The 18,646-nt window shown below is 36.2% G+C and overlaps 3 protein-coding genes across 6 annotated transcripts; all 3 read left to right on the forward strand.

Moving 5' to 3' along the window:
- The first annotated feature begins 609 nt into the window (after window positions 1-609).
- Window positions 610-6,409, forward strand: LOC113733158 (tRNA-specific adenosine deaminase TAD1). Of its 4 annotated transcripts, none has more exons than XM_072081136.1 (11): window positions 612-972; window positions 1,080-1,200; window positions 1,708-1,898; window positions 1,991-2,119; window positions 3,064-3,162; window positions 4,024-4,184; window positions 4,274-4,350; window positions 4,436-4,555; window positions 4,827-4,914; window positions 5,782-5,895; window positions 6,172-6,409. In XM_072081136.1, exons 1-11 carry the CDS (start codon window positions 744-746, stop codon window positions 6,217-6,219), a joined length of 1,377 nt encoding a protein of 458 aa, XP_071937237.1. In that variant the 5' UTR covers window positions 612-743; the 3' UTR covers window positions 6,220-6,409. The 4 variants fall into 4 exon arrangements, 3 of the variants coding, with proteins under 3 accessions (XP_071937237.1, XP_071937236.1, XP_027115152.2); XM_072081135.1 differs by having other exon boundaries at window positions 613-972; window positions 4,024-4,193; XM_027259351.2 differs by having other exon boundaries at window positions 614-972; window positions 3,070-3,162; window positions 4,024-4,193.
- A 2,308-nt stretch (window positions 6,410-8,717) lies between these two features.
- Window positions 8,718-13,268, forward strand: LOC113733159 (uncharacterized). The gene is made up of 6 exons (XM_027259353.2): window positions 8,718-9,423; window positions 9,588-10,183; window positions 10,602-10,794; window positions 11,550-11,614; window positions 12,135-12,345; window positions 12,745-13,268. The coding sequence occupies exons 1-6, from the start codon at window positions 9,238-9,240 to the stop codon at window positions 13,108-13,110; spliced, it is 1,617 nt and encodes a 538-aa protein (XP_027115154.1). The 5' UTR covers window positions 8,718-9,237; the 3' UTR covers window positions 13,111-13,268.
- A 2,329-nt stretch (window positions 13,269-15,597) lies between these two features.
- LOC113733160 (uncharacterized) lies at window positions 15,598-18,484 on the forward strand. The gene is made up of 5 exons (XM_027259354.2): window positions 15,598-15,920; window positions 16,747-16,939; window positions 17,514-17,578; window positions 17,711-17,921; window positions 18,122-18,484. The coding sequence occupies exons 1-5, from the start codon at window positions 15,613-15,615 to the stop codon at window positions 18,482-18,484; spliced, it is 1,140 nt and encodes a 379-aa protein (XP_027115155.2). The 5' UTR covers window positions 15,598-15,612.
- The last annotated feature ends 162 nt before the right edge of the window (window positions 18,485-18,646 follow it).

The following is an 18,646-nucleotide window of genomic DNA, read 5'->3' on the forward strand; positions in this document are numbered from 1 at the left end:
CCTTCACAAAGCTTTTACCTTCTCCCCCTTTTTTTTTTCCTTTCAGACTTCTCTCTTGCTTCAATGTCGATGATTTTTCGGCCTGATTTGCCACTCCTTGTTGCTTCAATCTCGATGATACCCAAACCCGACAGTGCTGATTCTCTCTTGCTCTTCTCCCTCCGCAAAGATCCTTAAGGGAAGATGAAAATGGGTAAGGAAAATGTAGGAAAGATTTTCTCTTGCCACTCCATTGTTGCTTCCATTGTTGCTGTGAAGTTTCGACTAGCAGTTGGGTTGGATTGGGTTCGAAAAATGGAAAGGAGGGAGGAGTTGTGCCCTTTTTGTTTAGAATATGCGGACAAAAATGCCCTTTGAAGAAGCACACTTGCATTCGTGTGAATTGGTCATCCGGTTGCAAAACTGGAGAAACTGGCTAAAAGGGCCACGGTTTCCCACTTTTACAAGTTCAAGGGCTTAAAGTTATCAAAAAATAGATGAGAGGCTTAATTTTACCTAGACAAATAATTAAAGGGCCAATTGGATAATTTGCCCTTTAACTTTTATACACAACGTATATTCAGAAATCGAGATGAGAAGAAATAAAAAAACATAAAATGGTTCTGCCTAAAAATGGTGGGAAATTTTTTGACTTTCTGTCTCACAAAGGTCAAAGGGTCGTTTGCGAGACAACAAACAAAAGGCTTTAACCGGCCAAAACGACAGCAGACCGAGTTCGCAATTCTGTCGTATCATCGCTGCTGATGGATTCTGCTGGGCTGCAATTGCTTCAACAACAGCTAACCTCCTCAACGACGTCGTCTTTGTCTCCGTCTCCTTCTTCTTCCCAATCCCAGCCCGAGGTGAAACAATGGGGTGAGAAAGTATCAGAAGCAGTATTATCTGCATATAATTCTCTTTCGAAAAAGGGCAAGCCTCAGGGTCGCGAAGTCACGGTCTTGGCCGCTTTTCTCATCTCTTCCCCGCTCAAAGGTCCCCTTGTTCAAAATTCCTCCTTTTTTCCCCTGTAATTCTGATTTTTATTCTGGCCCAACGAACGGTTCAAAAAATTTTAGCTAAAAGTTTTGTTTTTGATGTAGAATTGGAAGTGGTGGCGCTGGGAACGGGGACCAAGTGTATAGGGCGGTCTCGGCGGAGTTCAAAAGGTGACGTTGTCAATGATTCTCATGCTGAAGTTATAGCAAGAAGAGCTCTGTTGAGGTAATTGTATTTGGGAATTTCTTGATTTTTATATGTAAGTAATTGCTAAATTTGTTTAGAGAATTAATCTTTTTGCATTTTTAGGTAGTGTTCTGTTGATACAGCAGTTTGAAGTGGGGATAATGATATGATTAGTATGAAGATGGATTGTTTGGGGAAGGTGGTGGTTGAAGGAGAGTAAAAAGTTTTTGCTGCCTCTGTTTTTTAAATTATGCTTCCGAGATTTATTATCCTTCCTTTTCGTACAATACTGCGTTTGTCTGTCGTGTTGTCGCGATGACTTCATTTAAAATGACTTTCCTTTGAGTGCTGTAAGTTCTTGAATCAAAAGTGTCGTCAAATCCTGTAATGTTCATCTAAAACAAACTTGCTTCGGGAAAGGATTGTGATTTTAGAACTTCCACTTGCATCCAGAGAAGCATAAAGGTAGATGGCATGATGCAAAACCTGTGAACTAGTTACTCTTTGTGAATGAGTTAATTGAGGTGTGAACCACAATCCTACCAGGTACTTTTATTCAGAAATAGAGAGTCTTACTGAGTTGTACAAGAAGTGTAGAGATAGTAGTGGAAGGATACCATTAGAAGGTGATGACATTGCGACGCCGCTTTCCTGTGTGGAGAAAAATGGATTTAGTCCCAAAAAATTCAAAATGAAGCAGGGCTGGAAATTGCATTTATATGTATCACAATCACCTTGTAGGTATTAGCATGCTTGGGATTCCTTCTATAATTGCTAGAAGTAGACTTTTTCACTTTTAACCATTTGGTTGCTCTGTGCTTCTTTGCAGGTGGAGAGGCCTCTGTCAGTTCTGAGACTTTGCAGGATACTATTTCAAGTGGAGAGATTTCATCATGCTTTTTTGGAAGAGTTAGTAATGTAATAGTGGGAGTGGATGAACCTAATGCAGGACATAATGGTAACATTAACTAATTATCGTTAGTTCTTGGAACTATATACTATGAGCCTATATAGTGATTTTGGCATTTTCTCATGGATATATTAGTCCTCTCTGCAATTTCTATAAGTTTGGAGCGCAAGTGGTTGGTTCTTTGATCTCCGTTTGGATTAGCTGTTTTTGGGGGTGTTTTTGAAATATTTTATTATAGCAGTGTATATGAAAGACTTTTATTATAAATGTTTTTTGAAATATTTGATATATTGTATGGATGAGATTTTTTTGAGTTGTTTTTGTTTGTGTATTTCGGTAGCATTATATTTGAAAAACTTATTTTTGAAAAATAGGCCAATCCAAATGGTTATGTGTAACTGGTCAATGATCCATTAATATAATTGGCACCTGGTTATTAGGCAGTAATCATATCACCATTCATCAGAAAATCTTATAGCACTCTGCAAAAAAGATGTAGAAACTTTCTTTAAATAAGTAGCAAATGGAGAACGGGGAGCATGGCAATGATGAAATAGGGCGTTTTCGGGCTGTTTTAAAGCAAAAAAGCTATGGGTCAAACAGGAGAACTGGAACATTTGTTCAAGTTATGGTCCCTTGGAGATTCTTAATTATGTTATTTGACTTGTAAAGACAATAAATTTATATAATTTAGCTGTACCAACTAAGGCCACTTCCAAAGCGGGCCATTTGTACTATGAATTTAATTCCAAAAGGATTCTGATAGGGGAAACAACGGGCTTGCATAAAGAAAGGAAACTTCTATAGAGTATCAATGATTATGAACAAATTTGACTCAGAAGAAACAACATATTTGAACTACCTTGTCATCTCTGTTTTATTCACTATGATATCCTGTAATAGAAAAGCAGTTTTTGTATTTTTGCTTCTCTCTCTTTCCAGTCTGCACGGAGTATTTTCTTTGGTTTATCCTTCAGGTAATTTTTCTGAAGTTACAGGCACGGTTCAGAGGAAGCCTGGTCGTGGAGATGCAACGTTGTCGGTTAGCTGCTCTGATAAGATTGCCCGTTGGAATGTTGTGGGAGTTCAAGGTTTGTTTTTATCTTGTATTCAGCTTTAATTACCATGACAAAATTTTTAATTACCATAGAGGTTTATATTGTGACTGTGATTTACTTGGGTAATAATCAAAGAGCTTCCCTCTACTTCTCAAACACGTTCCTCTTGTTTCCTCAATACCTTGAAGAAGAGATTTGGCCTGATTTAATTTAACTTAATTTATATCTTTTGACTTAATTTAATTGTTTTATTGGTCAGTTATTGTAATTCCTGTAATTTATTTGCTATTATGTTTTGATAGCTGTATGGTAACTCATGATGTCCTGGCTTGATCTGACCTTATTCTCCTTTTCTTGTGGTCAAACACTTGTGAACTGGACCATTCATTCCTTGCTTGATGTATTTTTCATTATGGTTGTTTTCTGATGCTCCCCCAATGCTGGCACTCCCCTTTTGACACAGTTATTTTTGTATAATGAATGAAAATGTTATTTTATTTCATTCAAATTGAATTAAGCGTTTTGATCTTATTCATCAGAAGGAAGATTTAAGAATTGAATAAATTCAAAAACCTTGTTTGGGGACTCTGGTTTTTCTGTTTCTTTGAGTTTGTGACTTGGTTTTATTCACTGTTGTAGGGTAAGGAATGGTGTTTGAATCTTGTTTCTTATTTTAGATGGTACTTTGGCTATTTTGTTGCAACAATAATGATGTAATTCAGCAACTATTTTCTTATTTGCTGTTTTACTTGATCTTAGATTAGGGGGACTTATATTCTTTAGGGATTAGTCTCTTTGGTTTTTTCTTTGATTGGATCTGGATGTTCTTCACAATCTATTAATTGGTTGCTGGTTTTAAATTGTTGAGTACTTATGTCCTTATTGTTGCTGCAGGTTCTTTGCTTTCTTACTGCATGGAACCAGTTTATGTATCTTCTATTACCATTGGCCTATCCCATGTAAATACTGAAATTTCTGTGATGGAAGATAACTTGAGAAGAGCTTTACATGAAAGGATCCTGCCATTGGCCGACAAGTTAATAGATCCATTTCAGGTAAACAAGGTATGTATTCAGCATCTAATCTCTCTCTTTTGTTACATATGGTATTTTTCTGGTCAACTCAACCTTATTGTAATTGGCAGCCTGTATTTTGCATTGCTGGAGTGCCCCCTAGGGAGTTTCAGCATTCGGAGGCAGCTCTGAGCGCTCTAACTTGCGGGTAACCTTGACTGGCATCTTCCAATTCTTAGTCAATAGATCAATAAATAATTCAATTTTTTGATGTGTGTATTCCCGATTGGCAGATACTCAATATGTTGGAATAGGTCTGGCTTACATGAAGTCATACTTGGGACCACTGGAAGAAAGCAGGGCACATCTGCAAAAGGAGCAATATACCCTTCTACAGAGTCCAATTTATGCAAGTAAGAAACCATTAGTTACTTTCAGAAGTCGAGGAAAAAGTTGGAGCATCACTGCCAGTAGTTACCTTGTTCTGATGGAATTTGACATTAAAAATAGATCTGCATGTAAAAACAGTACTTAGTAGTTATAATGTGAGAGGCCCACATTATCTTTGCTTCCACCTCTTTGTGAAGCTAATATCTGTGCAGAATTGATAAGATATCGTGGTGCTAATAAGTTTTTTTTTTTTTTTATATTTATTGCTCATAGGTTTGCTTAATGTCTTCTTAGGAAGCGCTTGTTGGACTCATTCTTGTCCCTAGCAGATCAGTGGGCTGCTGAATATGCAGTCAATAAGAAATCCTATCGAGAACTCAAGGTCAGTTGATTAAGTGCATTACTGAAGATTTTTCTTGATTGCTTTTGTTGCATTTCCCTACTAACACTTTTTATCGTATTCAAGGCATAGATGTCACCTTGTCTGTGTCACAAGGGAGAAGATGCCTCTCAAACTCCAATTTCTTTCCTTTCAAGTTGTAATCAAAGAAAACCTGCACAATTTTAGCAGGCAATTTATTGTTCCATAAGGTTTTGCTGCCATAACTGGTGCCTTGTACCATGAAGAATCTTTCTATAGAATTAATACTGACAACTCTTACTCTTTCTTTATTTGCTACACATTACTAAATTTTGAGCCCCTGTCACCTTCAGATTTATTTCCTGGTGTTTATCTGAAATAGTTTCCGGCGGTCCTTGAGATATCCAGATAGTTTTGCAGTTAGGAAATAATTCTTCCTCAATGTAACAGACCGAAATGTATTTTGCTGGCTATTCTACTCTGTATGCGGGATCTGTTTGCACAAACTCATGAACCGATGGCTAAGATCATCGTTTTACAGCTTAAAGTTTTCACCTTCTCTGTTGAATATTAAGGACTCTTTTATCTTCTATTAACCCATTTGGTTAGTATTTCAGTGTTGTTTCCATTTTCAAAAATTTCAGGATTTTAGTGATCTGTTTAACTTGTTTGCCCATAGCCCACTGTAGTGCCATTGCTGCATGACTCTCTTTCCTTGTCCTGAGTCAGATGTAGTGACCTGACAAAATAAACATTTTCTTCTTGGAAGGTGACTTTGTTAGAGAGTGCATGAACATATAAGACTATTAATTAGTACTTTTCTGTAGAAGCTTTTATGCATCTTATGGATTTATTATTGTTGATACTTCTTTTTTTTTTATTTTGCAGGATAGAGCTTCTGACTACAGTTTCACTTCGAAGATTTTTAAAGGAAGCCCCTATTTTTCAAACTGGTCTGTTAAACCTCGGGAGTTTGAGTCCTTCATCGTGCAGGATAACGAGGTTAGTTCATGAGACTGACTTTTTACCATCCACTTCTAAGGTTACACTTGGGAAATTGAACAAAAAAAAAAAAAAAAGATTTTACTACAAGGCCTTGTGGTGATGATGGAAGGGGATAAGTGTAATTAAATATAATGTTGAGGGAAAATCTACATAGGTTAATTCAATATATTTTTTTTTTGAGTGGAAGAAAAGGTATAATGTTGAGCTCAACTCAATTTCGCTTTGTTGATTTTGTTCGATTAGATCTTAGAGCTTTGATTTTTATTTCTACAGGGACCTACTAGTGAAGGAAAAAGTGGAATGGTGAAGAAGAAAAACTGAGGATCCCTTGTGGCTCAATTTTGTGTCATTCCTTCCATTTCTTCTGTCCAAAATTACATGTGAATGATTGAGAGCAAATTGGAATATGATTTATCAATTTTGAACCGTCTCTTCAATCATTAATGCTGTATTGAGGGGGAACTAATTATGGATGGACTCATTATAATCTGCTAGTCAATTTCACTAATAACCGAAGATTTTTTTTTTTTTTTTTTTTGGTTATTTAAAGCCTTTACTGCTTTACTTGAGCTCTATGTAAATGTGGTGCATTCACATGTATTATTCTTCTCTTCCACGGAAACACCACGATGATCATAAGGGGTCATTCTTTATTGTCCTGGTTAATGCAACTTTGGAAGTGACTTCCATTCCAGCCGTTAAAAGCCTTCTTCTGGATTATCCAAGGCCAGTAAAGTATCATAACTGGTCTCTTGTTTTTCCTCGTACACATGCGTGGGGTGCTTTTTAGTGGCGTAAACGAGTTTAATCAAGTTGAATACTACAATGTTCAAATTTGTTTAATTAATATAACGAATCTGAAAATTTGTTTAAATTTAACTTGTTTAGTTGTCAAATCGGATGTGAAATCAAATAAAGATATATTATATGCTATTCATACTGTTTAGGTGAAATCAGATAGATATGTACATGGATTTTTAAAAAAAAAGACTATTCGTACACATGGTCAATGAGAGATGAAAAAATTCATTTTGTAAAATGTGAGGGATAAAAAAATTTATTTTGTGAAATGTGAGGGACGAAACAATTCATTTTGTAAAATGTAAGGGATTATAGATGGATTATGTAAATTTTAATTCGATAATTTTGCCCCTAAATAATGATCGCATGCAAGGCACGTAATGAATTTCGATAAAAAAACTAGTCGAAAACCTAAGTAATGATCAAATTTGATCAACCTGAATTTGTAAATGACGTAAAATTATATTTTTAAAAGTGAGAGACAAAAAAAGTTATTTTACAAAAATGCGAGGAACGTTTCAAAAGATTTTTCCGAAAGTTTCAGCTCAGATAAGCTCCTATCAAATTGAGTTCGATTCGAGTATCGAATATCTTGATTCATCTTTTAATTCTAAAGTTTTGTTTTGATCACATTAGCGACTGAAACCATTTCTTCTTCTTCACCTCTCTATCAATTTGAGTTTTTTTTTTTTTTTTTTTTCGTTTGGAATATATCAAGGTCCAAAAAGTCAGAAGTCTCCATAAAATAACCAGAGGTTTTCCCTTGGTTTTCTACTCCTACAACTACAAGTAGACCCTTTTTAATGTTTATTTCTTATGTGTTGATTTTTTATGTGTTGACTCTTATGTGTTGACGAGGTACACATAATCCTATGGTCCTAAAAGGAATTTTACATGCTGACGCTGATTTTGATTCGTTTGCACATAACTCTATGGTCCTGAGCTTGCGTATGTTGACCGCAACCCAAGACTAATCTAATAGGTGGTGAAATAGTCAAATCCAACGGCTGCAAAATTTTAATGTTTCAGCTCCTAATACAATGCATAGGCTTCCGGGTAACAAAGGAAATAAAACAGAACAAAAATAAACATTTAAAAAAAAAGGAGATTGGTTGGTGTCAATCATTAATTTGGTGTTTTGAAAAGAAAATAAAGGAAAGAATAAGCATAATTTGGAAAACAATAATATTGAGTGTATTTGGATTGTCAATTATTTCACTTTATTTACATCTTATTTACACACACTGATTTGCTTGCATCATCAACACATTTTCCGATCACATTTTTATCTCATGTACATCATATCAAAAAGGTACTACAATACTTTTTCACGAAATTATCTCAAATAATTTATAATCCAAAAAAAAGAAAATAATAATACATGTAGATTTTAGTTTTTATTCAAGAAATCTAAGCATTAAATGCATAATCTGTCTCTTCAACAAAAGAAAGGAGATTGGTGTCAAAATTTTATTTTTGGAAGGAAAACGAAAGAAATAGTACTAAATATCATGGATTGGACCACAATAGACGTGATGTTAACTCCACGGCTTATGGTGGATGAATCTTGATCGTCAAATGCATAATAGTAGTATAATACTACATCTCTTCAACCACTCCTATCTCTGCCTTCATTTCACATCCCTGCCAACCTAATGAGAACCATAGGATTTCTTACCTTCAATTTTCGTTGAGACACCTAAATATACCCCTAGCATTTCTTTAGTAAAAGAAATATTAGTGAGATGGGATGCACATGCTGAACACTATAATATTCCCCACCAAAAAAAGAGCACCAAGAGCATCAATTCGGGCTGTGAAATAATATAACCAAGAATATATACACAGAATTAATCTTATACACTGACACTGTATACGTCTACATGGTTAGATATATGTTATATGTGCAAATATCCGAAGTGTTAGTATATATACTACGAGCGTATACAATATTAATCTCTCTCTATATATATTGTATATATATAGAGGGGGGGGGGGGGGGTTTGTAGACCTTAATTAGTAGTTTGTACGAGGAAAAGATCTCTTAAACCAGAGGAGGATATTTACTAGGATGCTGACACTGAAAGAAAAACTCTAGAACACTCCGATATTAACTATGACTAATTAAATTTCCTAGTCTCTATTGGATGAACGACTTTTGATCTATATTCTGGTCTTCAGTTCTGTGTCTAGCAGCTACGTTTTCCGTGAGAAGAACGCTCATGCAGATTTCCGCCGCCAATTGTTGATACCAGAGGAAGCATTCCAACGTGAACTGAACTTGACTTTAGGGACAAGGGAAAGAAACCCCCTCTTCATGTTCTAAGCCTCTTCAACTTCACATGATCCACCAATCTTTATTTCCGCCCCTGCCTGCGGGGACAGAAAACCTCATTTCTCTCCATAGTCAACTAGGGAGGAAATTTAAAGATTGTAATAGCAACCGATAATTAGAGGCTATCGAGAAAATCTCCGGCCTAAATAACTGGGATTTCTAGGATTCTTCTGCTTGAAGCAGACAGACGCAGCAGGTCAAGCATGAAAGCTGAGGATGAGAAATTGATGAATATTTTCTGGCTCAGGCCTGCTTTTCAGAAAAACTCATGGAGAGCAGCAGGATGGTGCTCGTCGTCAAGCAAGACTTTGGCGTTGACAACCACTGTGCTTGTGCTCTTGATCGTATTAGTCGTTTCATCCTTAGCTTTCGCGGGTTGGATTGATCTAGTGAGTACATACCATATCCTTTCCTTTTTGCTCCAGGACCTCATTTCACGAGCTCCCCTCCTTTTGATTGGGTGTTTGATTTATTTATACCAAATTTACTAGCCTATTTTCATGCCATCATTTATAGCCAATTAATGAAGCCATGATTTATGAACTTTTTGCAGGGTAAATATTCTGGAATTTCCTATGAAAATGCCCTGAATTTGTTTGTCAGGACGCCCAGTTCTCCTCCTACTCTGCCACCGCCTCTGCCTCCACCTCCGCCTCCGCCTCCTATGGAGTTTCCTCTCGACTGCACTGCATGGAATCAGAGCAAGACATGCCCAAACAATTATCCCATCAAATATGAACCCACGAATCTCGACCCTTCATCGAACACGACGTGCCCTGATTATTTTCGATGGATTCACGAAGATTTAAGGCACTGGAAAGGGACGGGGATCACAAGGGAGATGTTGGAGGGAGCAAGAAGGCATGCTCACTTCAGGCTGGTGATCCTGGACGGGAAGGTCTATGCAGAGAAGTACAGGGAATCAATCCAGACCAGAGCTTTGTTCACCATGTGGGGGATCGTACAACTCGCGAGATGGTACCCTGGAAGATTGCCTGATCTCGAGCTGTTGTTTGACTGCAATGATCGGCCGGTAATTCCATCAAAGGCCTTTCGTGGACCCAACGCTGGTCCTCCACCTTTGTTCCGGTATTGTTCGGATTGGTCGAATTTGGATATTGTCTTCCCAGATTGGTCATTTTGGGGCTGGTAATTCTTGAATAGTCCATTCTCAGTTGCCATCTCAAATTCAAATGTGCTAATAATTTTCTTTGTTCTGTTTTCTTGACCTTAATTTTGTGTGAGTTGGAAATTAGACAATGTGATGTGGTCAGTTAGTGTAATGCTTAAGAAAACTAGAAAAGTCAAAGTGGAGCTTGTATAAGTGGGCTCTTGTCAAGCCGCATGACCCGCATTAATTGAATCAAGAAACAGTAGAACTTGCACCAAGTGTGTAGTAGTATCAAACTATAATATTATAAAACAAATTTCGAGTTATTTCAATCTTGGCTAAATAAATTAAATTAAATTTTTATTGTATACAGCTATTTTAATTGTATTTTTCTTTTCCTATGAGAGTAAAATTTTTGATTAGGCAGATTAATTGGGAATTTTGTTTTTGAGGTAGGGCTGAGACGCACATAAGGCCATGGAGAAGTTTGTTGAAGGACATAAGAGAAGGCAACAAGAGGATCAAGTGGAAGGATAGGGTACCCTATGCGTATTGGAAAGGGAACCCTCATGTGGCTCCATGGAGGGGTGACCTCATGAGATGTAACGTTACAGAAAAGGAAGATTGGAATGCTCGTCTGTATGTCCAGGTACCGAATTGTTACTCAGTCTGATAGTGGCATTATGCAATGATTAAGGGTTTGATTAACTGAACTTGAATTTTTTTTTTGTCAATCTCTGGTACATATGTATATATAGGGTCAACGAGTGCAAGTGAACACTCGTCAAGGCGAGTTCATCATTGAGAATTATTCATGTGTTAATTGTTTTTTTTTTTTTTTGAAAACGTAGAAATTAAGTTGAAAAAAGTGTATAAATTGGAAGAGGAAGTATAATTGTGAATCTATATATTCACATAGTAGTACACTAGAGTATTAATGAGAAAAAAATTAACCGTGTGTATGAATTGTAAGAGAAAGCATAATTATGAGTCTGTGTGTACAGGGTTAACGAGTGCAAGTGGGTAGTCGCTAATACGAGTTCAACGTTTGGAGTAAATTTAAAAACTGTATAAATTGTAAGAGAGAACATAATTGTGAATGTATGTATTTGCATGGTAATATATTAACGAGTGTTTTGTAAGCACCAAATATAAAAACCAACTAGTACAGTTCCGATTCTATAGGCACTCTGAACTTTTTATTAAGGAAAATGGGAAAAAAAAAAGAGAGAGAGAGAAAGGTTTCAAGTCAAACCAATCTCTTGTATCATTTCATGTCCTGTTCTGTTGTATAATGCAGATTAATGAACAGAGGCAACCATTTGGGCTTTTCTAATGTAGAAAGAGGACAACCATTGACGTCCAAATCAATTTTCTAACCAAATTCTATATTGTTTCTCTCAGGACTGGATCAAAGAAGGACAAACGGGATATAACCAATCAAATCTTGAAGACCAATGCACTCACAGGTGAATCTCAAAATCCTGAACGTTGAACTCACTCTGCATTTTCTTAAGAGTCTGTCTCTATCGGATTGAATGTTAATTGATTCTTCATAAGTATGTTTTACTTCAATTTGTATTTTATGTTATATAGCATCTCACTCCTATGTTTCAACTACATCCGGCTCGTCTTTGACCGTCGTTTAAAAGTTGAATGGAACTTCCCATAGCTGTTAAAAAAAAAAATGCAACTATATGACTTTTATTTATATATAAAAAAAAAAAGAGATTTTTGAAGTCTTTTTCCTTTTTCGAATGATTGTATTGGTGACTATTTATAAAAATCCCTGCAAGTAACTTCCCGTCTGCAGGGCATGATGTGCTTATTCATGGTGGTGATCGGAATCGAATCCATCCAAATTTTTTTCTGGAAAAAAAAAAGAATACGTTACATAGTGCTATTGTTGTAAGCTTCTTTTCTGCAAGTAGCTTAATTTATTAGATCTAAACAATTGATAATGGGGTTTTTTTTTTCCATGTAATGCAGATACAAAATTTACATAGAAGGATGGGCATGGTCCGTGAGTGAAAAATACATCTTCGCATGCGACTCACCGGTGATGCTAATAACTCCCCGTTTCTATGATTTCTTTATAAGGGGCATGGTGCCGCAGCGCCACTATTGGCCAGTTAGGGACAATGATAAATGTAGATCTCTTAAATTTGCTGTTGAGTATGGCAACAATCACACAGAAAAGGTACACTTTTCCCCTCATATATAGTTTTGGAGATAGGTACTACTGCAATTAGAAGAAAATGAAAATGAAATTCTAATATGCCGCATAATCCCCTTTTAAGATCCACAAATAATATGAGTTAGGTAAGAGTTGAAAAGATTTTCATAAATATAGTAATAGAATAATTTTGTATCGTCAGTCAGTGTATATACTTAGAATTAATTTTTTTTTTTTTAACACGAACAGTTGCCATGACTGTCGTCAGCAAAAGTTGTAATTCAGATTCAAATTTAGATTTATTTTTTATGCATATAAATTCGCCAGTGCATGTATTGTCGGTGCAAGAAATATCAATCCATATAATTAGGCTAGTTTCTACACATGGAATATCAATTAACGCTTGGTTGCATGCATATACAGGCAGAGGCCATTGGAGCAGCAGGAGCCCGCTTTATACACGAGGATATGAAGATGGAATACGTTTATGACTACATATTCCATTTACTCAATGAATATGCGAAGCTCTTGAAGTTTAAGCCTACCATTCCTCCAAATGCAATGGAACTTTGTGCAGAAGCCCTGGCATGCCCTGCAGATGGAAGCTGGAGGAAGTTCATGGAAGAATCCTTGGAGAAATCTCCCAGTCTTCACACAAATCCTTGCACATTGCCTCCACCCTATAGCCCTGAAGCTCTAAAAGCTTTTAATGACGAAAAGTTTAAGTTAACCAAGGAAGTCGAGAACCGGGAAAATGAATACTGGGACAAGCTAACCAACCGTCAATGAGGTTTAGTTGTATGATTTGTCAGCTAATTTTTTGTTGATTTATATTTTTCTCCTGTTATTAATGACGATCAGATTAGTCATTCAATTATTTTGTACTAGTCTTAAATTATTTTTTGTATTTGCATAATCCAATCTGTCCTCCTCTCTTCTTTTCCTAATTTACTTCCAACTCTATCAATCTAGTCATCACATTAGGTTGTTCTAACATTGAAGCTAGTGAAGGTGCATGACGACCGAACAGTTAGGTTGTTCTTGAAAATTCGGGATTCGGTATTGACTTTTTGATGTCGCATTTACCTTTTTGCGACGTAGTATTCACTTGGAATAATTTACTTTTAATTTCCGTGAATAATTTGACTCGATAAATATTGAGACGCGTGGAAGTTTGGCATACTTCTAGATTTTGATCCAAGTAGGGCTGCCATTGAATCGAATCTAGTTCGAATGCTCGAGTTCGAGCTCGTTAAATTCTATAAAGTTGAGTTCGAGTTCAAATTCGAACTTATTTTACCTTGAATTTGACTAAATCGAACTCAGTCGAATTTAATCGAGATTAATAGTTAATTGAATTCAATCGAGTTTTCAACCTCAATTTTTTTTTAGTAAATTTCATAATTTTACAGTAAATAAGTAAAAATTATATTATAGATACACTACTCAATAAAACTCAACAGGTACTAGAGTTTTGATTTTTGCCACTCGAACTCGACTCGATTACCTTATTAAGTAGATCAAACTTGATTCAAACTCGATTAACACCAAGTTTAAGTCGAACATTTGACCAAGCTACTCGTGAACTCGAATCGAGTAGCATGATTAATTTACACCCCTAGTTCAAATTATCTTATATGATTTATGCAATACTTCTTCCATTCAATTGGAAAACTTATTTTACTCAAAAGGAGTTCTTAATGGCTTTCTCTTATTTGTTAATGGTATTTTCCTTGATAATTTATGTTAATTAGACAAAAATATCCTTCATTTCAGTAAATTTACAACAACCATTTAATGATATTGATTTTCATTCAAATGTGTTAAAGAAAAGGTCAATTATAGTGCCATTGACAAGCACCTTGTATCTTGGTTTCAAACCTTTCCTTTAAACTTATTCTAGATTTTCACTCTTTCTAAATGCTCATTAGAGTTAAACTACAATATTGCTCAATCAACCAATACATCATAGTATATACAAGTGCTCTGAATAAAAAGATTCAATTTGGATGCAATGTTGTATTGGTTCACAAAGAGTTGAACTCAAATAACTCCATTCACGATTACATTAATAAAAAGTAGGCAGTGAGAGCTGCTAGCGGACTGTCCTCCAATAAATTGTGATTGAATTTCTGGAGATTTTTGAAGAGTTTGCTTACCCTATAAGCCATAGTCCAGTACTACAATTTAGGGTATCACTCTAGACTACCCTATATATTATACAGCAAGGAAAGCAATTAATACTTCACCATATTCACCAACCTCCGTTCTATCAAGGACTTCCTCAACTGCAATTCATACACATTTTTTGTACGCATGCATGCACATCAAATTATCAATCGAGACCAGGGCTTTGTAATACTACATATCAGACACTTTTGTATCGGAATTACAGGGCTATAGGTTCACTAGAATTGTGGAATTCTTTCAAGTACAAGAAGCAGGAGGCTCGAGCATGAGTTTCCAGGATGAGAAGTTGAAGAATATCTTCTGGCTAAGGCCTGCATATCAAAGACACTCATGGGGAATAAAATTGCACCCGTTGAAAAATGGCTCTACTCTTACTCTGACCACCACTGCACTTCTTCTCCTCCTTTCTGTCTTAGTCGTTTCACTCTTAGGTTTGGCGGGTTGGATTCATCATTTTGTGAGTTTATATTTCTTCCCACTCAATTCCAACTTAACTAAAGTGTATCATTAAAAAACGTAATTTTAATGATGAAGTCTGCACCAATGACGGAAGTGTATCTTGCTCGTTGCAAAACTTATCTCATATACCTACATGATATATATATTTTTTCATTTTAGGTTTTAACTGTTCTAAAATTTTCATCATTTTCGAAAAGTCCACACTATAATTCTTATCAGCTTTCACTTGCATCATTACTTTGATTGTATATTTCGTGGTTTGAGGGTAGATTAATGAGGGATTGGATATATACTATTACAATCGGACGTACGTTTAATTATTGACTAAAATTTTCATGCATTTTTTGAAAAATTTTATTTACTTATGTGTTGATTAATTTTCAGGATGACTTTTCAAGCATTTCCTACGAAAATGCACTCAAATTGTTCGAGAAAACCACGAGATTCCATCCTCCTCCTCTTGAGCACCCTCTTGACTGCATTGCATGGGATCAGAAGAACAAGACGTGCTCAAGTAAATATCCCACCACTTACCAACCAATGAATGATCACTACCCTTCCTCAAATCCGACATGCCCAGATTATTTTCGGTGGATTCATGAAGATCTAAAGCCCTGGAAGGGGACAGGAATCACTTGGGATATGGTGGAGAGAGCAAGAGAGCCTGCACACTTTAGACTGGTGATCCTAGACGGGAAGGTCTATGTAGAGAAGATTAAGGAATCAATGCCAACCAGAGAATCATTCACTATGTGGGGAATTTTGCAGCTTCTGAGGCTGTACCCCGGAAGACTGCCTGATCTTGAATTGATGTTTGACTGTGACGATCGGCCGGTCATCCCATCCAAGGACTATCGTGGACCCAATGCTGGTCCTCCGGCTTTGTTCCGGTATTGCTCCGATTCACAGAATCTGGATATTGTCTTCCCAGATTGGACGTTTTGGGGCTGGTAATTCATTTACTCCACATTGAATTAATCTCCATATTTTCTTGTTCCAAAATCTTATAATGATGGTAATTAGTACTAATTCAGAGGGCCGCCAAAATTTGATCACTATATCAATTAATGAAGGAAGGATTTCTTGTCTGCCCATATTGACAAAATTTTCTGGTATTCTATCTGAAACGCTTGTACTAACAATAAAAGATTTTTTTTTGGTTGTAAAATATTGCGAGTATAGGAAGCTATGCTTTAAAAACAGGATAGGTTAAAACAAAAAGTTTTTTCCAGTAATACATGCAACTAACATCCAGCTATCTTTCTTCAATTGTGTACTTAGCTTTAATTTTGATTTCTAAGATAACGAGAAGAAGACTTTGCATGATTTCATTTTTAGGCAAAGGCTTTGTTAGTCAATGGCTTTTAAGGCCAAATTCAATTAATACTGAGATTTGTCCTCTTGGCAGACCAAGACTTTTCAGTGATTATATTTCTGCCCTTCTATGGTGTACAAGTATTGATGCAGTACTCATGCACATAAGGCATAACACAATCACTTGAAACTTTTTTCATTGAAGACTGGATCCTTATTCAGGTTTTAATCGAGCAGCATAACCCTCATTAATTCTATGTGTCAAAGAACGAAAATTCCAATTGTCATGTAGGGTAGGGTAGAACTAACTATGGAAAATCAAAGCCAAAGCATTAACTCCAATTGATACATAGGGCTGCTTGAAGTGTATAGGGTATCCAATTTTCTTTTTTCTCCAAGAGATCTTGGGGTTCAAAAAATGCGTGATTAAACAAATTCAAGTAAAAATTTCATCTTGGGTAGGCCTGAGACGAATATAAGGCCATGGAGAAATATCCTAAAGGACATTGAAGAAGGGAACAAGAAAATCAGATGGAAGGATAGAGAACCCTATGCTTATTGGAGAGGAAACCCGCATGTGGCTCCTTGGCGGGGCGAGCTTATGACATGCAACGTTACGGGCAAGGATGATTGGAATACTGGCTTATTTTTACAGGTAGGTACTTGCTTTTATTGAGGCATCTCATATTGAAAAAGTATAAGATTGAGAACAGATACTAAACACTATTTTTAGGTTGCATGACTATTTCAGTTTGGTTTGTTTGATGGAATGCTGTTTAAGTTGAGAACATTGCAGTACTTTTTTGGTCTTTCCTTTCCTCTTTTGGATCAAATGTGTACACCTATACTATTTCTACACCATACTATGGGAGAAGAAGGATCTTAATGCGGCTGTATAAAAGAACTGGAGGTTGACCTCTCTAAACCAAATAAGCGCACTGTTGTACCCTTTTAAATTTGTAAAAGAAAAGAAACTAAGCTGAGAACGTTGGAATACAAACTTGCTGTAAATCACCATCACATTTTCGACACCCTAATTGTAAATTCAATCTTGTCAGAAGTAGTACAAGTATTTTCAAGCCAGGGGAAGGAATTTTGTCAATACAAGGATCAAAGAGTATGGGCCAATCTAGTAGGCTTTAAGAAATTATGAAAGTTCATCTGCACATTTTTCAGGATTAGTATTGGGCTTAGACTGATCATCTTGTAACCAATGCCTTGTTTTTCAGAACTGGGAGGAAGAGGCAAGAACAGGATTCAACCATTCAAATGTTGCAGAACAATGCACCTATAGGTGAATCCTTCAGCTTCAGATGTTAACTCGTTCATATCTGACATTATTATTCTACATTCTAATCATTTTTAACACTACCCATAAATTATTTTGTGTAGTACTTACATTCTCTTTATGGTGCTGGAATTGCAGATACAAAATCTACATCGAAGGATATGGATGGTCAGTGAGCGAAAAGTACATTTTTGCATGCGACTCTGCAGTCTTGCTGATGACTCCTCGTTTCCATGACTTCTTCATAAGGGGCATGCTGCCACAGCGACATTATTGGCCCGTAAAGGACAATGACAAATGTAGATCTCTCAAGTTTGCGGTTGAGTTCGGAAACAATCATACAGAAAAGGTACTAGCTACCCTTCTTTCCAGGCCAAGAATATTTTTTGGACTTTTATCTTCAACTAGAAATGACATACTAATTTACTCAATCAAATAACAATGCTTGTCTGAAAAGCACTATATTCATACTGTATAAATTATAACGTACAAGGTCAAAGATTTTGATGGAAAATTAACTCTGCCAAATGCATTCGGATGTTTATGCAGGTAGAGGCCATGGGAGCAGCAGGGAGCCGCTTTATCCATGAGGGTATGAAGATGGAATATGTTTATGACTACATATTCCACTTACTAAATGAATATGGCAAGCTTTTGAGGTTTAAACCTACCATTCCTCCAAATGCGATTGAACTTTGTCCAGAATCCATGGCATGTCCTGCAGATCAAAATTGGAGAAGGTTCATGGAAGAATCTTTTGTAACATCTCCTAGCCATACGATTCCATGCACATTGCCTCCACCTTACGACCTTGAAGCCCTTAAAGCTTTCAATGATCTGAAGTTTAAGTTAACCAAGGAAGTGGAGAAGTGGGAAACTGAATACTGGGAAAAACTAATCAAGAATGAATAAGGCCTTCTCATTAGTCTGTCGGTTTCCTTACTAATTTTTTGTTAGTTTGGATCTTTATATGTACACTCAGGAAGTAACAAATTTAGTGAAAATGACTTTAGTCAGCCAATTATTCTTTTATCTTTTTCTTGTGGTCGAACTTCAAATTACGTAAGATTGTCA

Source organism: Coffea arabica, chromosome 2e (assembly GCF_036785885.1).
Source record: "Coffea arabica cultivar ET-39 chromosome 2e, Coffea Arabica ET-39 HiFi, whole genome shotgun sequence".
NCBI classification, from domain to species: Eukaryota; Viridiplantae; Streptophyta; class Magnoliopsida; order Gentianales; family Rubiaceae; genus Coffea; species Coffea arabica.

Coding starts and splice junctions, on each gene's coding strand:
- LOC113733159 (XM_027259353.2), top strand. CDS start 9,238: ATGAAAGCTGAGGATGAGAAATTGATGAATATTTTCTGGCTCAGGCCT. Junction 10,184..10,601: donor GATTGGTCATTTTGGGGCTG/GTAATTCTTGAA, acceptor TTTTTGAGGTAG/GGCTGAGACGCACATAAGGC. Junction 10,795..11,549: donor ATGCTCGTCTGTATGTCCAG/GTACCGAATTGT, acceptor TGTTTCTCTCAG/GACTGGATCAAAGAAGGACA.
- LOC113733158 (XM_072081135.1), top strand. CDS start 744: ATGGATTCTGCTGGGCTGCAATTGCTTCAACAACAGCTAACCTCCTCA. Junction 1,201..1,707: donor GCAAGAAGAGCTCTGTTGAG/GTAATTGTATTT, acceptor CAATCCTACCAG/GTACTTTTATTCAGAAATAG. Junction 3,163..4,023: donor GAATGTTGTGGGAGTTCAAG/GTTTGTTTTTAT, acceptor TTGTTGCTGCAG/GTTCTTTGCTTTCTTACTGC.
- LOC113733160 (XM_027259354.2), top strand. CDS start 15,613: ATGGTGGAGAGAGCAAGAGAGCCTGCACACTTTAGACTGGTGATCCTA. Junction 16,940..17,513: donor ATACTGGCTTATTTTTACAG/GTAGGTACTTGC, acceptor CTTGTTTTTCAG/AACTGGGAGGAAGAGGCAAG. Junction 17,579..17,710: donor GCAGAACAATGCACCTATAG/GTGAATCCTTCA, acceptor CTGGAATTGCAG/ATACAAAATCTACATCGAAG.